Below are 25,256 nucleotides of genomic sequence, written 5' to 3'. Positions count from 1 at the left end.
CACGTGCTCAGTGATGATTCCACTTTAAGCTACAACCCTCCTGACCTCACCCCTCTCCTTCTGCTTTATTTATTTTCCACAGCCCACACAACCATCTAACGTACTTGGCATTTTGCTTGTTTATTGTCCACTTTTCCCCCTAAAATGTAAGTTTCATGAGACTTGTTTACAGAAATATTTTTACCACGTGACCCAGTGTGACCAACAGTCCCTGGCACAAAGGGGCCCACAGCGAGCACGTGTACTTGGCGAGTGACTGCATACGAGGGAGCAGCCAGACAGTGAGTGGGAGCCCAGTGTGGCATGATTACCGCTTATTTTGATACTCATCATTTTCTTTCAATTGAACTGTGGGAGTCGACTGTTCAGAAAATAATTTTTAAGTAGAACTGTCTTCTACCATATTTTTCGCTGGCTTCTAGTAGCCTCTTTTTCAAAAACCTTGTTTTTCAAAGCTAATCCCTATAAACAGGTAAAATAAAAAGACCTCTTCAGTCCTTAAAAATAAAAAGGCAGAAAATAGACTTTATTCCAAAAGGGGTTTTTAAAATATATTTTTAAAGACTAAGACAACTTACGTTACTAACGCAAATGTTTTTCACAATTTCTCAGTCTCTTCCCCGAAGCTGGCACTCCAGCCAAGCTTTCGTGGGATGTGTTCAGAGCCCTCAGCCCGCAAGTATCTGGCCTCGCTCCTCCTGCGGGGGCTCCCCCACTTTCCGAGCCCGGGTGACAGCCGTGAGCCCGTGTGGTACCGTGCTGGCACCCACAGGATTTTCAAGGAGAATCCCAATCCAAGGAAGAGACTTCGGCATGTGTCCCCGCAGCAAGTTGGCTGTGGGCAGCTGACCAGAAACAGATGGGTGGCAGGGGCGTGGGGCCCTGAATGAGGTCCTTGGTCAGGCTGGGGCACTCACCCGTGTCCACACACAGCCCACCCAAACACCCACCACGAGCTCTGCTGTGATCCAAGGGGCTACAGGAGCCCTTCTGAGCACTGCCAGGCCTTCTTTTAAGATCAAGCAAAATGGCACGCTGTGAGCGCTAAGATTTCCTAAGACCAGCTTCTTAGGCCAGATGAGACGCCAGAAGCTGTCACGTGTTCCCTGGAAAAAGCCGAGACATTCTAATGATCCTCGCCCTGCTGGGGCCACATAGCTCTGGGACTCATCTTCCTGCAGGTCAGCCCGATCAAGGCAGCCGTTGTGCTGAATTCAGAGGTCTCGCCTGGAGCAAGGGCCCTGTCCCTGGACTTCCAGTATGTACCTCCTCAGGGTTTCAGGAGAGCGTCACACTTCATGAAGGGCCCTGCTGCTCTCTGAGCCCCATCAAACCCTGCTAGCTGCCTCTGCTAAGCAATCCCAGTGGTTCTGAGGCCAGGGCCAGACTCGAGTGTGTCAGGGAGGAGATTTAGATGAACGACTTGGCCAGAGTCACCATGTGATCCACACCACACGCCACATCCACGGGCTCCCCGGGCATCGTCACCTGAAAAACAAGACGCAGCACATGGTGAGAGGAAATGGCCAGCTGGGAGGCAGACGCGCTTGGAAGTGGCCCCACTTGGGCCTGACCCTGGCTCTGCCTCTTGGTAGATGACTCAGCCTCTCTGAGCCTTGGCACCCCCCAGGAAATGGGGATACTTACAACCTACCCAGCAGGTCTGCTAGGACAAGTAAATGCAATTGCTGTGGAAAAGGCCATCCCAACTCCCCACCTAGTCAACAGTAGACATGACCGTTCATGCCCACTCTTCCAAGGGGCCACTCTGGGCACAAGCACGATCCCTGAGTACATACATATCCCATAAGTTAGTCCCTTCTGAGTATGACCCTGCCAGGGGGCAACACTTGCTCTCAAAGCCAGGTGTTCAGTGACCTTCCCCATGGTCACCACCAGGGAAACCCCTTCTCCTGCCTTCAGGGAGGCCCAGCTTGCAGGGTAACAGCATCTCTTGGGATATGGAAGCTCCAGCCTGTTTGCCTTTAAAATAACTCATTGTTCTATAGCCTGGCCTTGGACATAGGTGTGCCCACAACTGAAGGATTTCCATATCCATATGGCCACACCAGCTCTCCAGAGAGGGTCACTTTCTTTCTTAGTTATTATTAGTAGTATTGTTATTTTAAATAGGTAATGCATTCACATGCATACAATATAAAATACCATTCTTTTTTTAAATTTAATTATTTTATTTATTCATTTTTAGAGAGGAGAGAGAGACAGAGAGAGACAGAGAGAGAGAAGGGGGGAGGAGCTGGAAGCATCAACTCCCATATGTGCCTTGACCAGGCAAGCCCAGGGTTTCGAACTGGCGACCTCAGCATTTCCAGGTCGACGCTTTATCCACTGCGCCACCACAGGTCAGGCTAAAATACCATTCAATGAAAAAGAATAAAAAAGCATTAAATACCTTTATCACCACCCGCCATATCTGCCTCACTCCCCACCTTGCCTCTGATGTGGAGACTACTTTTTAAACTGGTTTCTTGTTATCCTTCTAGAAGTTTTCTTGGTCAGAGGAGCAAATGCCACATATCCTGTTTTCTTGGGTGTCAAATTTTAAGACAGTGCACCTGCACCATGTCCTCCTCTGACCGCGGCTAGGACGCAGCGCTGGACTCTGACCAGACCTGAACCTGCCATCCGGCCCTGGTGGTAACGCTCAGCGGGCCGCATGACAGCTGGGAAGGGGGTCTGTGACGGCCTGTGGAGTTCCCTGAGCTTCTGAGGGGGACGGCCTAGTCCAGATGGCCTGGCCTCAGAGCCCAGCGGCAGCAGTGCCAGCCGTGGAGCATGGCGCCTGTGGCATGGGAGACAAGTCCACTAAGGACTCCTGGCCACAAACAAAGGGACACTAGTAACCAAGTTGTGCTTCCTTCCTCTCCCTCCCTAAACAAACGTTTTTAGCAAAACCTATTAGAGAAATCGCTAAACAAACAAGAAGCAGTGCCCCCAGTTCATGGCAAAGGTTCGTAGATGCAGCAAGCGTTCCAGGCTGGCCAGGGAAGCAGGGGAAAACAGCCTGCCTCTGTAGTGACTGGGCCCGGGCGAACTCTCAGCAACCTCCCAGGCCCTTAGAGCAATGTATTGACCACTGCTGGGAAAAGTGCCCCTCGCCACACTCATCTGCAGCCAAACTGCCACACTCACGGCGTCTACATCTTGGTTCCCCCAGTGCTCTGGCCATTAGCGCCCAGCTGGGTGAACCCCTGGGTCACGGCTTACTCGCCAGGACAATGGTCTTGGCTGCAGCGGCCAGGAAGCCAGGGCCTGGCCTGGAGGCCTTCTCCAGAGAGCAGCGGGAGGCTCCCCCGCTGAGCAGTCGCTCACAGTCTCTGAACTGAGTCCAGAAGAAGAACGCCCTCAGCCACATTTTATTTTTGTCCTCGTCAAGGTTAAAAGACATTTCTATTCTAAACCAATTGACACTCACAACATTATTGCAAAAGGAAACAGTTCTAAAAACCAAAGGTGCATTTAGCCTGAGTGACTTCAGTTTGTGCAGACTCAGTTTAGGAGCATCTCTCTCCCCAATTACATGTTCCTAAAACAAGCGTCCAGCAGGTGAAAGACCATGGAAGGCTGAGGAGGAGCACGGACCGGAGCCGGGCCCGGGCCCAGCCAACTGCTGCTTCCCTGCCTGGGCCACACCTGACATCCTCTTCCTGGCACCAAGTATTAGACTGCGAAAGGAAGAGGGCTCGGCTGCAAGGTGGCACTGCCCCAGAGTGCCCAACTCCTACAGCGCCAGAACTCCCTAGGCCTGTGGCTACAAGGCGGCCCCAGAAGAAAGAGGCCCAGAGGTCAGAGGGTTCCCTGGCTTGTGCTCTCAAACCCAACCTGGTACTGACCAGAGGGGCTCATGGTGAGGGAGCCGCACAGCCAGCAGACAGAGCCCCAAATTCACATCACAGTCCCACCCAATTGCCTGAGATGGGGCCAGCCCTCCGACTCCTAAAGTCAGGGTCCGGAGGTGCGCACCGCGGGAAGGAGCCCCCGCCTTCACAGGCTGTTCTGAAGATGCGAGAGCGAATGCAAAGTGCCCGGCACGCTGACCGCTCTGCCAGCCCACAGCAAAGCGGACTGTGTGTGGAGAGCAAGTGGTCTTCCCAGGGCTGACAGGTGAAGGCCGTTCAAACCTTCCCCGCACAGCCTGTTCCCATGTCTGCAGTGCTGCCACTTAGGTTAGAGGGGCCTGAAAAGATCAGGTGACAAGTGCACAGTATCTCTGCCTCTACATTTCCTCCTCTCTACCGCTGGGGACCCTGAGTCACAGAGAATGGGGACCAGGGTGAAGAGATTAGCGTCTCAGTCAGACATTTCTGAGTCTGAATCTTGGCTCTGCTTACCAGTGTGTGACCTTGAAGAAGTCACTGAATCTTTCTGAGCTCAGTGTGAACGGGCAGCAGGAGAACATCCTAGAAAGCTTCTAGAAGGAGAGGTGAAAATCAGGTGGCTCAGATGTCACCACCTGGACCCACATACTGAGAGAAGAGCCCAGGTTCTGTGAGTCCAAGAATAACTAATTAGTCCCATTGTAGGAACTACAAATAAGACTTTACTTAAATTAAAAAAAACCCCACAACCCCTCCCGCAGCCAAGGCTCCATTGGAGCAAGGATGGCCCGGGCACTGGGGATGGCTCCTTGGCCTCTGCCCCAGGCGCTAGAGCGGCTCTGGTCAGGGCAGAGCGACGCCCTGGGGGGGCAGAGCATCGCCCCCTGGTGGGCAGAGCGTCGCCCCTGGTGGGCGTGCCGGGTGGATCCCGGTCGGGCGCATGCGGGAGTCTGTCTGACTGTCTCCTCCCGTTTCCAGCTTCAGAAAAATACAAAAAAAAAAAAAAAAAAGAAATGCTGAGAACCTCAATGAAAATTAAAAAAATACAAAAAAAACCCCACGACTTGACGCTTCTGGACCTGCCCCATCAACCAGAGGTTTTCAGGGGCTGAGCCCAACAAGCAACCAGCAGACAGAAGCAGCAGGAGGTGGCTTTCAGGGAATCTCAGGCCCTTTGCTGACTTGTCCACAGGCCAGGGGCTGGTAAATGCCAGCCTAGGAAAGCATCTTGGTCCTCCCATGTCACCTAAACCCAGCAGAGGCAGCCACAAACTCTGGCTTGCTTATAGCTCCAAGAAGGTTGCTGAGGGCCAGTCACGGGCAGTGTCTTACACCAGTCAGCACCAGATTCCCTTCTTAGAGGCCCAGAACCAACATGTGCAGAGGCCAACTACAGATAACATCAGAGCAGGACCCAGCTACCCTTACTAGCAGTATATCCAGAGAGAGAGTTCATCAGGCGCCAAACCCAGCTGAGACGAATTCCACTTCTGTGGTCAGCAACGGCCCAGCAGCCGGCACACAGTGGACAAGGTAGAGCTTCACAGTCAGCTGGCCCAAGTCCTGGATATCCTGCCCCGCTGGGCTAAGATCCACAGGGGGGAAGGGAGAAAGGCTTGGAGCATAGACACTCAAAGTGTGAGTTCCTTGGAGCCTACTGTTGGGGCTGGTTGAGGGGCTCAGCCACCTTCTGGGAGAAGGGGTCACAATCAGTCCCAGTGGAAGACTTTCTTGATCTTCCTCCCTGAGACCACTGTCTCCCCAACAGAAAGAACTTCTGCAGAGGGCACTGTTGGCCCCACCTAATCTGAAACTGCTCACCTCTCTGGGGAGAAATAGAATTGGAGTATCCATCAGTGACTGAGGAATTAGACCCTGGGGTAGGGACCACTTTCCCCATACTGAGCTCCTAACCAAGAGATCCCCAAAGTAGGGGTCCATTAATGTTGTCATCCCGACCTCAGCTGCCCTAACCCACCACACTTGCAACCTGTGGAGAGGCTGGTGGGGGTGAAGCCACTGTGAGCCCACACTATAGTCTTTCTACAGAAAGACTGGGAAGACTGGGCAGCCGCAAGAGGAGGTGGAGCAGCCGAAAAGTGGAGGCAAATCTTACAGCACTTGGGCCCTTTTATGGAGCTGCTGTCAGCTCTAAGCAGGAGGAAGCTAATCCTTATACACAAGTTGACTCCTCCCACACACACCCAGAAACAGACAACACAGACACAGTGAACAAAGTGGTAGCTCCAGACAGGTAGCCCTCGGTGGGTTACAAACAATGTCTGATATCGACCCATACCCGAATTCCACTCAAAAGGACCCAGAGCCAACACAACCAGTAGTGGGTGGCAGACTGCACCAATGCTCGACTCAACTAGCCACACAAGTGGCATGCCCAAAGAAGAAGTCCAGCAGGCACCAGACTCTGCCGAGAATAACCACACTCCATAGAAGAGACACTGCACAGTGACTAATACACACAATCAAGGCTGACCCTTAGAGCCAGCCAGCCTAGAGGGTTAACTCCACCCATGAAAGAGCCAACTGTATTCAAGACTCACACACACAAGAGGGGAAATATTACCCTCAAGAAACATTTCTAAGCAAGGAACTCAGGTGGTCTAGAGGTTAGCACCACTAAGCTCACCTTCCTCATAAAGATGTCAGAATAAATTTGAGAGTCAGGGCAGAGCTACCTAGTCCATAGACAAATGAGCAGAGAGAGAAATATGACACAAATGGATCGACTAGAGAAATCTCCAGAAAAAAAAATGAAATGAAATGAAAGTAACCAAACTTCAGATGCAGAATTTTAAGTAATAGTTATTAAGATGCTCAAGGATCTTAGAGTAAGAATGGATAATCATCTGACCTATGGTGGTGCAGTGGATAAAGCATCGACTTGGAATGCTGAGGTTGCCGGTTCAAACCCTGGGCTTGCCCGGTCGAGGCACATACAAGAAACTACTGCGGGTTGATGCTTCCCGCTCTTCCTCCTTCCTTTTCTCCCTCTATCCTCTCTTTAAAAGTCAATAAATAAAATCTAAAAAAAAAAAAAAAAGAATGGATGATCACAATGAGAACTTAAACAAAGAGATAGTAAACATCAAAGAAATTAACATGTAAGTTAACTATTAACATGTAAATTAACATGTAAGTTACTATCTTATATGATAGTAAACATGTAAGAAATTAACAAAGAACCAGTCAGAAATGGCAAATACAATGTCTGAAATGAAAACTACACTAGAAGGAATCAAAAGCAGGTTGGATGAAGCAGAGGATCGAATCAGCGATTTAGAGGACAAGATAAATGTAAGTACAGAAGCAGAATAGTGAAAAGAAAAGAGGCTCAAAAATACAGAGGAGGCCCTGGCTGGTTGGCTCAGTGGTCGAGTGTCAGCCTGGCATGCAGGAGTCCTGGGTTTGATTCCCAGCCAAGGCACACAGGAGAAGCACCCATCTGCTTTTCCACCCCTCCCCCTCTCCTTCCTCTCTGTTTCTCTCTTCCCCTCCCACAGCCAAAGCTCCATTGGAGCAAAGTTGGCCCAGGCGCTGAGGATGGCTCTGGGGCCTCTGCCTCAGGCACTAGAATGGCTCTGGTCGCAAAAGAGCAACACCCCAGATGAGCACAGCATCGCCCCCTGGTGGGCATGCCGGGTGGATCCCGGTCGGGCGCATGCGGGAGTCTGTCTGACTGACTCCCTGTTTCCAACTTCAGAAAAGTACAAAAAAAAAACCAAAAACAAAACCACACAGGAAACTAAGAGACCTCTATGACAACATGAAGAGAAATGATATACAAATCAAAGGGGTTCCTCCTGATCAGGTGGTGGCGCAGTGGATAGAGCATAGGACAGGGATGTGGAGGACCCAGGTTCGAGACCCCAAGGTCGCCAGCTTGAGCACAGGCTCATCTGATTTGAGTAAGGCTCACCAGCTTGAGCCCAAGGTCGCTGGCTCAAGCAAGGGATCACTTGGTCTGCTGTAGCCCCACGGTCAAGAGGGGTCAAATATGAGAAATCAATGAACAACTAAGGAGCTGCAACAAAGAACTGATGTTTCTCATCTCTCTCCCTTCCTTTCTGTCTGTCCCTATCTGTCCCTCTCTCTGACTCTCTCTGTCTCTTCCACTAAAAAACAAAAACAAACAAACAAAAAAAAACAAAGGGGTTCCTGAAAGAGAAGAGAATGAACAAGGGACAGAGAACTTGTTTAAGGAAATCATAGCTAAAAATTTCCCTAAATTGATGAAGAAAAAAGTCACACAAGTTCATGAAGCACAGAGAGTCCCATTAAAGATGATCCCTAATAAACAGCCCCACATCAAGACATATCATAATTAAAATGCCAAAGATAAGAGACCAAGAAAAAATGCTAACAGCTGCAAGAGGAAAGCAATTAATTACCTACAAAGGAGTCTTCATAAGGCTGACATCTGAATTCTAAACAGAAACATTTAAGGCCCAAAGGAATTTACAAGAAACATTCAAAGTAATGCAAAACTAGAACCTACAACCAAGACTACTCTATCCAGCAAAGCTATCATTTAAAATTGAAGAAGAAATAAAGAGCTTCGCAGACAAAAAAAAAGGCTCAAAGATTTCATTACCACCAAACCAGTACTGCAAGAAATGTTAAAGGGCCTTCTATAAAAAGAGAAAAGAAAAAAAGAAATCGAGAGAAAGTGGATAATAGGTTTCAAGAATAAAATGGCAATAAATAAGTACAGTGTGTCTGTAAAATCATGGTGCACTTTTGACCGGTCACAGGAAAGCAACAAAAGACAATAGAAATGTGAAATCTGCACCAAATAAAAGGAAAACCCTCCCAGTTTCTGTAGGATGATGTGACAGCATGTGTGCATGCGCAGATGATGATGTAACACCGTGTATACAGCGGAGCAGCCCACGGCCATGCCAGTCGAGATGTGGAGGGTACAGAGGAAAATTCAGTGTGTTCTGTGGTTCGCTAAATTCGAATCCATGACCAAAGTGCAACATGAATATCAGCGTGTTTATAACGAAGCACCACCACATAGGAATAACATTATTCGGTGGGATAAGCAGTTGAAGGAAACCGGCAGTTTGGTGGAGAAACCCCGTTCTGGTAGGCCATCATTCAGTGATGAGTCTGTAGAGGCTACACGGGATAGCTACCTAAGGAGCCCTAAAAAATCTGTGCGTGAGCTCACATCGAACTGCACTGAATAGGTATGAAACTGGGAGAGTTTTCATTTTATTTGGTGCAGATTTCACGCTTCTATCATCTTTTGTTGCTTTCCTGTGACCGGTCAAAAGTGCACCATGACTTTATGGACACACCGTACATATCAATAGTAACCTTAAATATTTATATAAATGGATTAAATGCTCCAATCAAAAGACACAGGATAGCTGCATGGCTAAGAAAATAAGACCCGCCCAGGTGGTTGGCTCAGTGGTAGAGCATCAGCCCAGCATGTGGATGTCCTGGGTTCGATTCCTGGTCAGGACACATAAGAGAAATGCCCATCTGCTTCTCCACCCTTTCCCCTTCTTGCTCTCTCTCTCTTCCTCTCCTGCAGCCATGGCTCGATTGGAATGAGTTGGCCCTGGGTGCTGAGGATAACTCATTGGTCCCACCACCAGCCTCAGGTGCTAAAAATAGCTCAGTTGATTTGAGCATTGTCCTCAGACAGGTGTTGCTGAGTGGACCCCAATTGGAACACATGTAGGAGTCTACCTTATTATCTCCCCTCCTCTCACTTAAAAAAAAACCCAAAAACTAGATCAACTGAATTTCATTGATATCTTCATAACATCTCACCCCAAAGCAGCAGAATATACTCTTCTCAAGTGCTCATGGTACATTTTCTAGGATAGAACACATGTCAGGACATAAAACAAGTCTCAATAAATTTAAGAATACTGAAATCAAGCCTGACCAGGGGGTGGCGCAGTGGATGGAGCGTTGGACTGGGATACCGAGAACCCAGGTTCGAGACCCCGAGGTCGCCAGCTTGAGCACAGGCTCATCTGGTTTGAGCAAAAGCTCACCAGCTTGGACCCAAGATCACTGGCTCGAGCAAGGGGTTACTCAGTCTGCTGAAGGCCCACGGTCAAGGCACATATGAGAAGCAATCAATGAACAACTAAGGTGTCGCAATGCACAACAAAAAACTAATGATTAATGCTTCTCATCTCTCCGATCCTGTCTGTCTGTCTCCCTCTCTATCTCTCTGTCAAAAAAAAAAAAAAAAGGCCCTGGCCAGTTGGCTCAGCGGTAGAGCGTTGGCCTGGCATGCAGGGGACCCGGGTTCGATTCCCGGCCAGGGCACATAGGAGAAGCACCCATTTGCTTCTCCACCCCTCCCTCCTTCCTCTCTGTCTCTCTCTTCCCCTCCCGCAGCCAAGGCTCCATTGGAGCAAAGATGGCCCGGGCGCTGGGGATGGCTCCTTGGCCTCTGCCCCAGGCGCTAGAGTGGCTCTGGTTGCACAGAGCGACGCCCCGGAGGGCAGAGCATCGCCCCCTGGTGGGCAGAGCGTTGCCCCTGGTGGGCGTGCCGGGTGGATCCCGGTCGGGTGCATGCGGGAGTCTGTCTGACTGTCTCTCCCCGTTTCCAGCTTCAGAAAAATATAATAAATAAATAAATAAATAAATACTACTGAAATCATACCAAGCATCTTCTCTGACCACAATGGCATGAAACTAGAAATAATCAACTACAATAGAAAAAGATTAAAATACTTGGAGGCTAATTTAAGTAACAAATGGGTTAACAATGAGATCAAGGAATAAATAAAAAATTTACTTGAAACAAATGAAAATGAACATACAACCCCAAATCCATGGGACACAGTGAAAACAGTCCTGAGAGAGAAGTTCATAGCATCACAGGCACACCTTAAGAAACAAGAGAAAGCTCAAATAAACAACCTAAACTTGCACCTAAAAACTAAAAAAAGAACAAACAAAGCCCAGAGGAAGTAGAAGGAAGAGATAATAAAGACCAGAGTGGAAATAAATGACAAAGAGGCTAAAAAAAAAAAATACGAAAAGATCAATGAAACCAAGAGCTGGTTCTCTGAAAAGGTAAACATTATTGACAAACCTTTAACCAGACTCACTAAGAAAAAGAGAGATAGGACCCAAATAAATAAAATTAGAAATGAAAGAGAAGTAACTGACATTTCAGAAATACAAAAATGATTCTAAGAAAATACTACAAAGACCTATTAATATATGCCAAAAAGCTGGATAACCTGGGCAGAATCAATAAATTCCTAAAGGCATACAATTTTCCAAAACTGCATCTGGAAGAATCAGAAAATCTAAGAAGACCAATGACAACAAATAAAATTGAAATAGTTATCAAAACACTCAGCAAACAAAAGTCCTGGACTGGATGGCTTCATAGGCGAATTTTACCAAACATTCAAAGAAGAATTAACACCTACCCTTCCTAAGCTACTCCAAAAAACTCAAGACGAGGGAAGACTTCCAAGCTCATTTTACAAAGCATGCACTTTATCCTAATTCCAAAACCAGGTAAAGACAATTCAAAGAAAGAACACTATAGACCAATATGATGAAAACAGATGCTAAAATTCTCAACAAAATATTAGCAAACCAGATCCAGCAATACATTAAAAATGTCAAATATCATGATCAAGTGGGATTAGTTCCAGGGAGGCAAGGCTGGTATAAAATTTTCAAATCAATATATGTGATTCATCACATAAACAAAATGAAGGATTAAAATCACATGATCATATCAATAGATGCAGAAAAAGCATTTGATAAAATCCAGTACCCATTTATAATAAAAAATCTCAGCAAAGTGGAAATACAGAGATCATACCTCAACATAATAAAGGCCACAGATGACAAATCAACAGCCAACATAATACTCAATGGACAAAAATTAAAAGCAACCCCCTTAAGATCAAGACATGGGTGTCCCCTTTCACCATTCTTCTTCAACAGAGTACTGGAAGACCCAGCCACAGCAATCAGACAGAAGAAGAAATAAAAGGCATCCAAATTGGAAAAGAAGTAAAACTGTCATTACTTTCTGACAACATAATACTATCCATAGAAAACCCTAGGCCCTGGACAGTTGGCTCACTGGATAGAGCATAAGCCTGGCCTGCAGACTTCCCGGTTTCGATCCCTGGTCAGGGCACACATGAAAAGTGGACATTTGGTTCTTTTCCCTCCCTCTCCCCCTTCTCCTCTCATAGCCAGTGGCTCAACTGGTCTGAGCATCGGCCCCAGGTGCTGAGGATAGCTCAGTTGATTCAAGCATCAGCCCCAGACAGGGCCAGGTGGATCCTGGTCGAGGTGCATGCAGGAGTCTATCTCCCCTCTTCTTACTTAAAAAAAATAAAAAAATAAAAAATCCTGAAGTCTCAGCCAAAAACTACTAGACCTGATAAGTGAATTTAGCAAAGTAGCAGGATATAAAATTAATATTCAGATATCAGTGGCATTTTTATACACCAAAAATGAAATGTCATAAAGAGAAATTAAGAAAACAATCCCATTTACTATTATTGCAGTAACAAAAAAAAATAAAGTATCTAGGAATAAATTTAACAAAGGAGGTAGAAGACTTGTACTCAGAAAATTTTAAGACATTAAACAAGAAATCGAGGAAGATACAAACAAGTGGAAACATATACTGTGTTCATGGATAGGACAAATTAACATTAAAATGTCCATACTAACCCCAAACAATATATAGATTCAATGCAATGCCTATTAAAAAAGCAATGGCTTACTTCACAGATCTAAAACAAATATTCCAAAAATTTATATGGAACCAAAAAACCCTGAATAGCGTCACCAATCATGCAAATGAAGAACAAAGAGGGAGGTTATCACACTTCCTGATATCAAGTTATACTACAAGGCCATTAAAATCAAAACAGCCTGGTATTGGCATAAGAACAGGCATACAGATCAAAGACACCATTAACAAAATAATGGTGAGAACATATTCACCAATATGTCTGATAAGGGGTTAATAACCAAAATTTATAAAGAATGTATAAAACTCAACACCAGGAAGGTAAACAATCCAGTTAAAAAATGGGTAATGGGCCTGACCAGGAGGTGGCACAGTGGATGAAGCGTTGGACTAGGATGCCGAGGATCCAGGTTCGAGACCCCAAGGTTGCCAGCCTGAGCGCGGGCTCATCTGGTTTGAGCAAAGCTCACCAGCTTGACCCCAAGATCGCTGGCTCGAGCAAGGGGTTACTTGGACTGCTGTAGCCCCACAGTCAAGGCACATATGAGAAAGCAATCAATGAACAACTAAGGTGTCGCAATGAAAAACTGATGATTGATGCTTCTCATCTCTCTCTGTTCCTGTCTGTCTGTCCCTGTCTATCCCTCTCTCTGACTCTGTGTCTCTGTAAAAAAAAAAAAAAAAAAAAAAAAGGACAATGGGCACTGAGGACGGCAGCTCTATGGCCTCCACCTCAGGTGCTAAAATGGCTCCAGCAGCAACAGAGCAACACCCCAGATGGGCAGAGCATCGCACCCTGGTGGGCATGCCAGGTGGATCCTGGTTGGGCGCATGTGGGAGTCTGTCTGACTGCCTCCCCGCTTTTAACTTTGGAAAAATACAAATAAATAAATAAATAATAAATGGGCAAAGGACCTGAACAGACACTTCTCGAAAGAGGACATACAGATGGCCAACAGGCGTATGAAAAAGTGCTCAAAATCACTAATCATTAGAGAAATTCAAGTTAAAACCACAATGAGGTATCACCTCACACCGGCCAGAATGGCACTCATTAACAAATCAACAAGTACTTGCAGAGGATGCAGAGAAAAGGGAACCTTCCTGCACTGCTGGCGAGAATGCAGACTCATGCAGCCACTGTGGAAAACAGTATGGTGTTTCCTCAAAAAATTAAAAATGGAACTGCCACATGACCCAACTATACTACCTCTAGGAATTTATCCTAAGAATCCCAAAACACTAATTAAAAACAATATATACACCCCCATGTTCATTGCAGCACTGCTTGCAATAGCCAAGATCTGAAAACAGCCACAGTATCCATTAGTGGACAAGTGGATAAAAAAGCTGTGGTACATTTACACAATGGAAGACTATAGCCATGAAAAAGAAGGAAAGCTTACCTTTTGTGACAACATGGATGGACCTGGAGATTAATATGCTAAGTGAAATAAGCCAGGCAGAGAAAGACAAATACGGTATTATCTCACTTATATGTGGAATCTAATGAACACAATAAACTGAGGAACAAAACAGGAACAGAGGCAGGGTCGCAGAAACATGTAGACAGCTGTCAGAGGGAAGGGGAAAGAGGCGATGGGATCAAAGAAGGTGACGAGATTAGTCAAATTATATATACACGACACACAGATACAGAAAACAGGGTAGCAATGGCCAGAGGGAAAGAGGGTGGAGGTGGGGGGTGGGAGCAAAGGGAGTGAAATGGGGGTGGAAAAAATACTCTTTTTCTTCTTTCTTGGAATACTTTTCAAATGCTATAACATAGCCCCCACTGAGGATTAATAAAACATAGTTGTTGGGTTTTTTTGTTGTTTTTTTTTGTATTTTTCTGAAGCTGGAAATGGGGAGAGACAGTCAGACTGACTCCCGCATGCGCCCAACCGGGATCCACCCGGCACGCCCACCAGGGGCGACGCTCTGCCCCTCCGGGGCGTCTCTCTGCCACGACCAGAGCCACTCTAGCGCCTGGGGCAGAGGCCAAGGAGCCATCCCCAGCGCCCGGGCCATCTTTGCTCCAATGGAGCCTTAGCTGCAGAGGGGAAGAGAGAGACAGAGAGGAAGGAGGGGGGGTGGAGAAGCAAATGGGCGCTTCTCCTATGTGCCCTGGTCGGGAAACAAACCCGGGTCCCCGGCACACCAGGCCGACGCTCTACCGCTGAGCCAACCAGCCAGGGCCTAAAACATAGTTTTTTAAAGATTAAAAATCTCCTGTAAGCCTGACCAGTGGTGGCACAGTGAAGTGAATACAGTGTTAACCCAGAATGCTGAGGTCCCTGGTTCAAAACCCCAAGGTCACCAGCTTGAGCATGGGATCGTCAACATGATCTCAAGATTACTGGCTTGAGCCCAAGCCCAAGGTCATTCGTTTGAGCCCAAGATTGCTGGCTTGACCAATGGGTCAGCAGCTCAGTTTGAGCTCCCCCCACCCTATCAAGGCACATATGAAGAGCAATAGATGAATAACTAAAGTAAAACAACTACGAGTTGATGCTTCTCATCTCTCTCTTCACTCTCACTCTCTCTCCCTTTCTGTCCCCTCCACTCTGTCTCTCAAAAATAAAAATAAAAAATTTAAATTTGTGCTCGCTTCGGCAGCACATATACTAAAAAATTTAAACATTAAAATTAAAAAGAAAAATCTTTAATTTTTTAAAGTGAGTACAATAGAACAAACAGGAGCAAGGCCCAACTACCCCACAACAGACTGAGTCTTTAAGGCAGGGGTCTCCAAAGTAAGGCCTGCAGGCCGCATGCGGCCCCGAGGCCATTTATCCAGCCCCCACCGCACTTCTGGAAGGGGCACCTCTTTCATTGGTGGTCAGTGAGAGGCCACAAAGCGCAGTGTCACTCATGTACAGTACTACTTCTGGTGACGCAGAACGCACGCATCACGGTTCTGGAAGTGTGTCATATCACTTGTTACGGCTAGCAATGACAAATATGGAACCAGACATTGACCATCTCATTAGCCAAAAGCAGGCCCATAGTTCCCATTGAAATACTGGTCAGTTTGTTGATGTAAATTTACTTGTTCTTTATTTTAAATATTGTATATATTTGTTCCCGTTTTGTTTTTTTACTTTAAAATAAGATATAAGATATGTGCAGTGTGCATAAGGATTTGTTCATAGTTTTTTTTATAGTCCGGCCCTCCAACGGTGTGAAGGACAGTGAACTGGCCCCCTGTGTAAAAAGTTTGGGGCCCCTGCTTTAAGAAATCCAGCCTCGCTGATTCAAAACCTGGCTCCTGGCCCTGGCCAGTTGGCTTAGCGGTAGAGCGCCAGCCAGCGTATGGAAGTCCCGGGTTCGATTCCTGGTCAGGGCACACAGGAGAAGCACCTATCTGCTTCTCCACCCCTCCTCCTCTCCTTTCTCTTTATCTCTCTCTTCCCCTCCTGCAGCCAAGGCTCCATTGGAACAAAGTTGGCCTGGGTGCTGAGGATGGCTCCATGGCCTCTGCTTCAGGCGCTAGAATGGCTCCGGTCACAACGGAGCAGCTGCCCAAATGGGCAGAGCATCGCCCCCTAGTGGGCTTGCCAGGTGGATCCTGGTCAGGTGCATGCAGGAGTCTGTCTATCTGCCTCCCCACTTCTCACTTCAGAAAATTAAAAAAACAAAAAAACAAAAAAAACCTGGCTCCTGCAGCCACTCTTGTCTCAGAGCCTCCGCCTTGCATCTCTGAACTGGCCCAGAGAGGAAAGGGCCAGGCCATTGGGTCTCAGCACCATCCTCCCGAGACCTCTCCTTCACCCATCCCCCTATTCTCAAATCAAGGGGTAACAAGGGAACAAAGTAGTTCCATCAACATGGCTCAACACATGTGTAAGAGGGAGGACAACAGTATGGCAAGAGAGCAGCTGAGTATCCTTCCCCTGATGGCACAGATGCAGAAAACAACATCCCCTGAGGGAGGTGCAGTGCACAGAGGCAGTGCAGGGGGTCTGCTCTGAACGGCAAGTGGGGCCAGCCCCCAGCAGCCTGCTGCTTCCGTATCACAACAGGGCCCAAAGCCTGGCTCAGCCATTTCAAAAAGGAAAATGCTGTCAGATTTCACTCTTTCAAACCCATCTTCGCTCTAACCTGAAGGACGTGAAGGCAGGTGGGGAGCCCCTGGTCATAGCAGTCATTCCTCCAAACCAGTTGCTTTACTGTTTCCTAAGCTTCCCCTCAGAAAGGCCTTTTTGGTGAGGTTCAAGAGAAGGCAGTAAGGAACTACCAAGAAAAAAGTAGGACATCTCAATTCACATGATCAATATTCACATGACCTGCCCATGTGAATACCATCAGTGGTACCATCCACTGTCCACCCACTAACTCTCCACTGCTCACACATAATGTTATTTCCGGGCTCAGGGAACACGCGAGGGAGTGCCAACCAGCTTGGGGACAACTCCGGTACACAACCATTTTTTTCTAACAAGTTTAAAGTCTCTATTTCAACCTATTTTCTTAAAAACTGTACCCACTGTGTTTATAAAGGAGTCAGGGCCTGCCAAATTCAGGGGACCCAGGAGAATCAGCAGCCAAGGGAAGGGCCAGTGGAAACAAGCCCCTATAATGCCAGAGTCTCAAAACATTCAGCAGTGGGTCTCGGACAGACAAATCCTTATTTTATTTATATTATACATTTCTTTTGCATTTTTACATGTGTTTTTAAAAGATACTTGACACAATTCAAAGTTTGATTATTAAAATCAAACTTTTAATAACACGTAGGTGTGCACAGGCTCGCATACACACTTGTCTTTGCAGACTGTGTCTGGAGGGACTTCCGACACCAGGGCTGGTGGCTGTCCCTGGGACAAGACATGGGGAACTCATTTTTTTCATAATATATTTTGTACCAAAGACATATGTTCTGTATTCAAAAAATAGCTTTTTTTAGAACTTAAAAACTTAGTAAACAACATTAAGATAAACTACACTTGAAGAAAGAAGTATTTTCCCCTTTAATTTTGAAATGGGCCTTTTTTCTAATTGCATCTTCCCCCTAAGAAAAGTCTTTATTTTTTCACTTTGGTGGCTGTGGTAAAGCATTCTAAACATTAAACATCCTGCTTTCTTTTAAATTCACTGTAAACATTCCGCTGCACGGGCCTCTGCAAACAGCTCCTGGCATGCCAACATCTTCCTTTCCAACCTCTCCCTGCCAGAGCGTCCGGAGCCTCGCGCACCCGGCCTGCAGCTGGCTCCTCTCTGAGGCACGCTTCTGTTTGCCTGCCCCACGTCCCTGTGGGGAGCCTCCGAGGAGGCTTCTTACAGGACACCGTGAGGCCGGAGCCCCGCACGGGCGTTCCCTCCCACCGCTCACTCCACAGGCGCGGGAAGGAGCACAAAGAAGTGAGCCTGCAGCCAGAGAAGCTGGTCCTGGGTGCTGGCTCCGGCTCCTCACCTGAGCGGCCTCACCTGATGCCACAGAGCAGGAGGAGGGCAGCAGGGACCTGGAGAGGGGAGCAGTCTCGGGGACCTGTGCTGTCCTAGCTGCACAGGAGGTGCTGCGGCCACCACATCCCGTGAATGTGCCCTGTGGACATGCCCTCAAGTCCGCCCAGTGCAGCCTTACCCTCCACGGGAAATACTGGTCTTCTAGGCGGCCGATCCCCAGGCACCCTCGGATGTTCTTGCCCCACACAAACAGCTCTCCTTTGTCTGCAGAGAAAGAAAACCGGTGGCTGTGTTGGGACCAGGCCAGGGCAAGTCTCCAAGAAGAGGAAGGGTCATGAGAAGAGGCTTTCTAGAACCCGGTGCAAACAGAGCCCAATGTTAAAACTTCAGTTTCTACCAGACAGCAATGCTTTCTTCTTTGGTGGCTGTGGTGAGGGAAAGGATGCTGCCCCCATACCACCAACATGCCCACGCCCGGATTTACACAGGCCCATCACATGGGAGATGAGCGTGTGCATGGAGCAGGGGGCCACACGGCTCCTGTGCACAGCCCACTCTGCGCCCCCCACACACACGCCCCTTGCCCACAGCTATGTCTGATCAAACTCTGCTCTCCACAAATCCTGAAATCTGAGCACCCTCAAATGATTGTCATTCTTTGGGTTTCCATATCTCAGGCATACGCAGGCCTGATACATGGTGATGGGGCACCTCTCTGGGCCAGGTCTGTGTCTGTGTCTGTGTCCTGGGAGGTGGGACAGGGCAGTGACTAAAACATGTATGGTTCCTGTCCTCACGGGCCTAGTCAAACAGCTAGAAATAAACAAACAATCAAACCGATGAATAATTACCAATTGTACAAAGCACCGAGAAGGAAAGGGGCGGAGGGCTGCAAGAGAGGAGAGCCAGGAGACTGCATCCAGACCGGGGCTCGGGGACGCCAACCTCCAGGCAGGGACCAGACCTGGCAGGGCAGCCTCCCACAACCCAGCCTTCAGTCCAACTTCCATCCACATCCGCTTGGGCACTCCTTGGCTAAGAGGCCCCACGGAGCCACCCCACATCTGGCAAGCAGAAGTAGAACAGACATGCCAAAGCCAGGACTAAAATGATCTGGGCTGAGAATATACGGAGTCCTTTTGACACAAGGTGTTAGAGCCCCTCTGGCCTGACCATCCCCCCTTAGTCCTCCATCTTCAGATTCTACATGTTTATCAGAACAATTCAATCTGGCCCCCAAAATGTTAGCAGACTTCAGGGTAAACCAACTCCAACTCCCAGCTGGCCATATGCAAACGCTGGGCACAGAGTCAGGGGAGAAACCCAAGCTCTGACGCTCCCTCCACTGAAGGACAGTATGGCACTTAGAGGGCAGCCAGTGCATCTTGGGGGAAAGCTATGTAGGGATTTTGTTTCAGTGTGACCCAAAAGGCCACACGGCAGGACAGCAGACAGAAAGTAATCTACTCTAGTGGGATCCTTCATGTGGATCTCCAGGTATATGATTCTGCACATAGTTCAAGCCTTAGAACAGTCTGGAAAATAGACCACTGACAGCTCCAGAATTAGTCCACAATGACTCTTATTTACTAAGCTGAAGTAGCTTTTAAAAAGTGCCTGTGACGTAGGCTCATTTGCAGATGGAAATGGCTGACTCCACCTGAGTGGCGCTGAGGGTTCTCCGCCCCAGTCAGCACTGCCACCACGCGGCGCTCTAACACACAGTCAGGCAAGTCTCCCACCCGCCAGCACACAGTGCACACTGCGGCCTCTGTGCTCTCAGGCCCTGGAGCCTGGAATTCAGACAATACTGAATGGTGAGCATCTGGAACAGTCCTCACATAGCATGGGGCCAGAGAACACAAACAAGGATGACCCGAACTTACTGTCCCAGCCCAGATGTTTAAAGGAAAACAATTACTTACCATGAGACGAAAGATTTTTTAATTACAAGGAAATAGCGAATTTGCTTGAAAATCTCCAAATGAAATTAAATTAATACAATCTGACAAGTCAAGTTAACTAAAGAGGAACAAACTGAACCAACAGTCACTGTGGTGGAACAGGAGATGTAATCAAGAAAAGCACACATTCTGGAGGTCTGTAGAGTAACTGGATATGTTATGGCTGTGTAATCTGGCAACTCTTTGAGAAAAATCTCCACTTCAGCCTTCCCTTTGATCATTCTCTCCCCCAGCACTTTGGAGAAATCAGGCAGATTTACTTCCACAAAACCACAGGATGGTCTTACAAGTCTGCCCCTTGCCATCCCACGTTCCTGGGCAAGACTGGGGTTTGAGCTTTGCCAGGCAATGAGATTAAGCCCCACACATTCATTTCCAAATTACCCACCATGGATTTACTCAACCTCTGCTGGTTTCCGCCAGCACCCCAACACACTCAAGGGTCCCTCTCCTACCATCGACTGGTATCCTCTTGAGAAAATTCACTTTCACATTAGCCTAACCACAAACCAAACGAACCAAAACAAAATTCCAGGATGAAAAGAAGACACATTATATACAACCTCAAGCCAAACAACTTCTGAATTAGCCGCTCTTTAATTACGCACACAAGGGTACCGCTCCACTGGATGGATGGATGGAAACTGACAGCTGCCCAGTCTGGGGCTGAACCTAAGGAGTGAAGCTGTCTCTCTGGGGCTGCACAGCTTGGTCACTTACTGGTAAGGGCAGCAAAGTGGCTGAGTCCACAGCGAATGCGGGAAACCTGGACTTCTGGGTTGAACTCCGTCAAGCCAAAGAGAGTGGGTGGAATCATTTCAGGGAGAGCAGTTTCCAGTAGGTTTGGGCCTTTCCCAAGAATTCCATAGCCCCAGACAAAAACATGTCCTTTTCCTACATTACAGGAAAAACAACGGTCAGTAAGTCAAACCAAGAGCAGCCCTCACTCACTAGAAATTCGAACTGCACCACCAAGATGCATTATATTCACATGCATTTTTTTTCTCCTTGCTTGGCAAGAACATGCTGACAGATATTTAAAATAATGTTTCTTTTCTCCTCTTTCAAACTCTTGCTTATGGAGCATGTCTAGCCAGCTCACCAATCTCAGAATACACACTTCCCACATCTTGAGAGTAACCTGGATAGGACCGATCCATAAATCACCCAGAAGCCCCCCATGCACACAGGAGAGCCTTGGAAGGACCGTTTTCCTAACAGCTCTATGTTTCACACTGATCAGAAGACCGAGCCAAGTACTAAACAACCATTGGCCAGATTCCTAAAACTCTTAGAAATGATGATTTGGTTATAAAAAGTTTAATACTCGTCAGTGGTACCAGATGTTGAATCCCAGGGGCATGGATCTCAGTATCTAAACCCGCAGGCTCTTCTCCTATCTGCCTTTGCTTCTTGGCACAGCCTCCTGGAGGGAGCAGAGCTGGAGTCTCTGGCTCAGGCTAAGGGGCAGGGTAAAAGTAGTTCACTGTCCATTTTAGAGGTCTGTGCTGTCCACATACAAGCCATGGCTATTATCTTTGTCAGGAATGTCACCTCACCCTCTATTAGCTGAACCCAATCTAACTAGATCCTCCCCTAGCCACATTGCCTTCCTCAGGCTGAGGTCTGCCACCCATGAGTCCAGTGGACACCGACCCTTCCCTCTCCAACCTGCCTAGACCAGCCCAGTGGGTCTGTAAGAGGGTCTCACCATTTAATACAGCACAGCCTGTACCACCACATGCAGCCTGCTTCACCTTGCCCACTCCCGAGAAGGGTAAGCACCGGGGGACGTTCACCTGAATCAAAGGAAGGGTCCACACTGTTAGGAAGACAAACCAGTAGGAACTTGGAAATAATCTGATCTTGTGTACAGAGTAGATAAGTCCCAATTCAATCATTCATGCCACAAATATGTCCCAAACACTGAACATATGTTAACCATCTAACTGGGCCTTGGGAGCAAGAGACCTGGTCCCTCTCTTAGGCTAGTGGAGGAGGCAGATGCCAGCCCAAATTAACATAAAATTAATTTGTGCTGCATGCAATGAAGGAAAGTAAAGGGTCTCTAAGCATGAATGTCAGGGAGATTGATCTGGTTTGGGGGAGGAGCAGTCAGGGAAGGCTCCATTTTCTCCTGCAACCTGAAGGACATAGAAGTAACCAGACAGGGAGAAGAGTGGGATATTCCCAGTGAGGTAGCTGGAGCGTGCAAAGGGAATAAGGTGAATGTGGCATACTGAGGGAGGTCAAACAGGTCAGAGAGGCTAGAGCAGGGGGACAAGAGGGAATACAGTGCAAGATGCAGGTGGAGAGAGGGCGGCCAGGTCATGCAGGACTCTGTGGAATTTATAAGGGGAACATGATGAATGTGGGTAACAATGGAGGAGGACGAGAGCATGGGGGTGAGCATGAACTCACTTTTGGATGAATGGGACTCACAGTGCCTAGAGACAACCAAGTGGAAATGTCAAATACTACTTAGTGATGTTGGAAACTCTGCTATGTGAGCTGGACAGTCATTAACACACAGATGGTAACTGCAGCCGTGGGTATGGATAAGATCTTTTGAAGAAGGAATACAGAGAAAAGAAGAGCAAAGTCCATTCCATGAAGATCCTTAACATTTAAAGGGTTGGCATAAGAGGAGGTCCAGTAAATGAGACCAAGAAGGAACAATGAGAAAGCCAAGAGAGCACTAGAAGAGCCCAGTCACAGGGGCAAAGGAAGGATGGATTCCACAAAGATATCATGGCCAATGTCAAATGCTGCTGAGAAGCCAAGAAAGATAAAGAGTGAAAAATGTTCTCCAGATTCTTTATTATTTTTTTTAGCAACATGGACATCATTGGTAGCTGTATCAAAAGCCGCCTAGCAAACTACTAAGGGTGGAAACTAAGCGGAATGGACTGGAAACTGAGTAGGAAATGAGGACAGCAATAGTAAGTAGATGCAGAACTGTAAGCTTCCTGAGAAGCTTGTCCTAGCAGGGAGGCAGGAGGTAACACAAAGGGGAGGGGTGGAGAGGACGGAAGGAGATGAGGAGCTCACATAAGCCTTACTAAGATGGAAGGCATGTGAGTCAGGTGTGAAGACTGATGGCGGGACCAGGAGAGAAGAATGGGGTGAAGCTACAGGAAATAAGGCCCAGCAGAGAGAGCATGGCTTCTGAGAAAGCAGCAGGAGGTGGGCTCCAGGGCGCAGAGAGAAGAATCAGCTTCCACAGAAGAGACACACTCCGTCTATGGCTAGAAAAAGGGACGGGTCCAGAGTGGTACAGGCATAGGCGAGTGTACAGGAGTCAGAGAAGGAAACTGAGGGTCTTCTCAGCTGTTAGCATCTGGTTTCTCTATTAAACAGGAGGCAAGATCTGCTGACAGTGAGAGATGGGAGGGTCAGGGGTTTGGAAAGTGAAATGTGGCCAACTTAGCTTTCCAGCAGGATTTGGTGTTGGCGCTTCTACTGAGGAATAACTTTGGAAAGATAGAGTTTAAGTGCTTCAGTGACAGCTATGAATCTTCATAGATTCACTTTTAAACGGAGACAGCTGAAAGATAACAGTCCCTAAGTTGACTCAAAAGGAATCAAGGGGCTTACTCATCCAGAAAATGTATGTGTAGATGAAGCTGGGCTGGCGAGCGGGGCCTGGCCTCTGCCGCCTGGCTCTCAGAGCGCTTCCGCACCTCCCTGGGCTCTGGCACGAGGCCCTCGGCAAGCACGAGAAGTACTCTAGCTGAGAGCCCTTGGACACATACCACTGTCGCCACTGACAGGATGAGGCTTAGGCCACAGCACAGAATCATGGTTGTGACGAGCTACTTCTGAGATGACCCTCAGTAAGGCCGGTTCCCTCCCACTCACACTCATGTGTAATCCCGCCTTGTGCAGGCGCTGGAACTAGAAACCCGCTTCTGATGAGCAGAATGCCAGCGAAAGTGAGGGAAGTAACTGCCAGGATGAAACTGTGAAACACAGGCTCCTGTCTCACTGGGGCTCTCTTGCCTGCTCATTTGCTCACTCTGATGAAGGCACATGCCTTGCTGTGAGGTACTGCACGGAGAAGCCTTCATGGCAGGGAAGCACGGAACGCTTGGCCAACAACAATTAGCTGACCAACTGCCAGTGTGGAACCAGGGCCGAGTCCAGCAGTCCACAAGGACCTGCACCCTCCCAACAGCCCCCGGGGGTCCTGAAAGCACAGCCTCTCCAGCCAAACCCTACGAAGACTGCAGCCTTCGAAAAGCTCAGAGCCAGACCCAGCTAAGCCACCCCAAGAGTCCTGAGTCACAGAAACTGCGAGATAATAAATGTGTGTTGTTTTAAGCCACTACATTTTGGGATCATTTGTTATGCGGTACTTATAACAATAACATGACACTGGACCTGTCCCCCACAGGAAGGCCTTGGGAGACATTTTTCTCAGGCCTTGGCATTAGAAAGAGCAATATTTCTCCTGAACACTTTATTTGCTATTTATCTTACAGAAACAATGAATCATTTAAATAACCATGTTCTCTTTGCTTTGGCTACCAGGAAGCCCAGAGCCAAATCTGCAACCACTTCTAGCCTCTGTGCCAGACCACAGAGAATGTATTTTTCATCTTACTAACATCGTTACTTTCCCTTGTGCAAGTTTATCATTAATATATATTGAAAAGCCCTATGCATTTGTCAGAAGTTTGGTGCCTGACTGGTGGTGTTATAGTGGATAGAGCATTGACAAGGGACACTGAGATCCCAGGTTCGAAATCCTGAGGTCATTGGCTTGATCACAGGCTCACAAACTTGAGCACGGGATCAACAGGATCCCAAGGTCACTGGCTTGAGCCCAAAAGGTCGCTGCCTTGAAGCCCAAGGTTGCTGGCATGAGCAAGAGGTCACTGGCTCAGCTGGACCACCCCTATCCACCCTGTCAAGGCAAATATGAGAAGCAATCAATGAACAACTAAAGTTCTGCAACTATGAATTGATGCTTCTCATCTCTCTCCCTTCCTATCTCTCTCTCTCTCCCTCTCAAAAAAGTTTGGTAATATTAAGGAATATAGTATGTTTTTCATTTTTTTTGATTTATTGATTTGAGAGAGGAGTGAGAGAGAAAGAGAAAGAGAAAGAGAAAGAGAGGAACCAATTTGTTGCTCCACTTATTTATGCATTCATTAGTTGATGCTTGCATGTGCCCTGACCGGGCATCAAACCTGCAGCCTTGGTATCCTGGGACAACACTCTAACCAACTGAGCTACCAGCCAAGGTTATAGTATGGTTTTTAAATAGTCCTCTCTTAGAGATACATACTGAAACTTCTATAGATG

General features: G+C 47.6%; 1 protein-coding gene across 1 annotated transcript in view; it reads right to left on the bottom strand.

The window, feature by feature from the left end:
- Nucleotides 1-505: 505 nt before the first annotated feature.
- Nucleotides 506-25,256, bottom strand: part of RCC1L (RCC1 like) — a 62,634-nt gene continuing 37,883 nt past the window's right edge. The window contains exons 8-11 of the mRNA XM_066274623.1: nt 21,658-21,745; nt 20,667-20,840; nt 18,161-18,246; nt 506-1,488 (exon numbers count right to left, since the gene is read on the bottom strand). Coding sequence (XP_066130720.1) covers nt 1,411-1,488; nt 18,161-18,246; nt 20,667-20,840; nt 21,658-21,745 — 426 coding nt within the window. The 3' untranslated portion in view covers nt 506-1,410. The remainder of the gene's footprint in view (nt 1,489-18,160; nt 18,247-20,666; nt 20,841-21,657; nt 21,746-25,256) is intronic.

Source organism: Saccopteryx bilineata, chromosome 4, assembly GCF_036850765.1.
Source record: "Saccopteryx bilineata isolate mSacBil1 chromosome 4, mSacBil1_pri_phased_curated, whole genome shotgun sequence".
Classification (NCBI taxonomy): Eukaryota; Metazoa; Chordata; class Mammalia; order Chiroptera; family Emballonuridae; genus Saccopteryx; species Saccopteryx bilineata.
The sequence above is the reverse complement of the archived record's forward strand: the minus strand, read 5'-3'. Positions and strand labels throughout refer to the sequence as shown.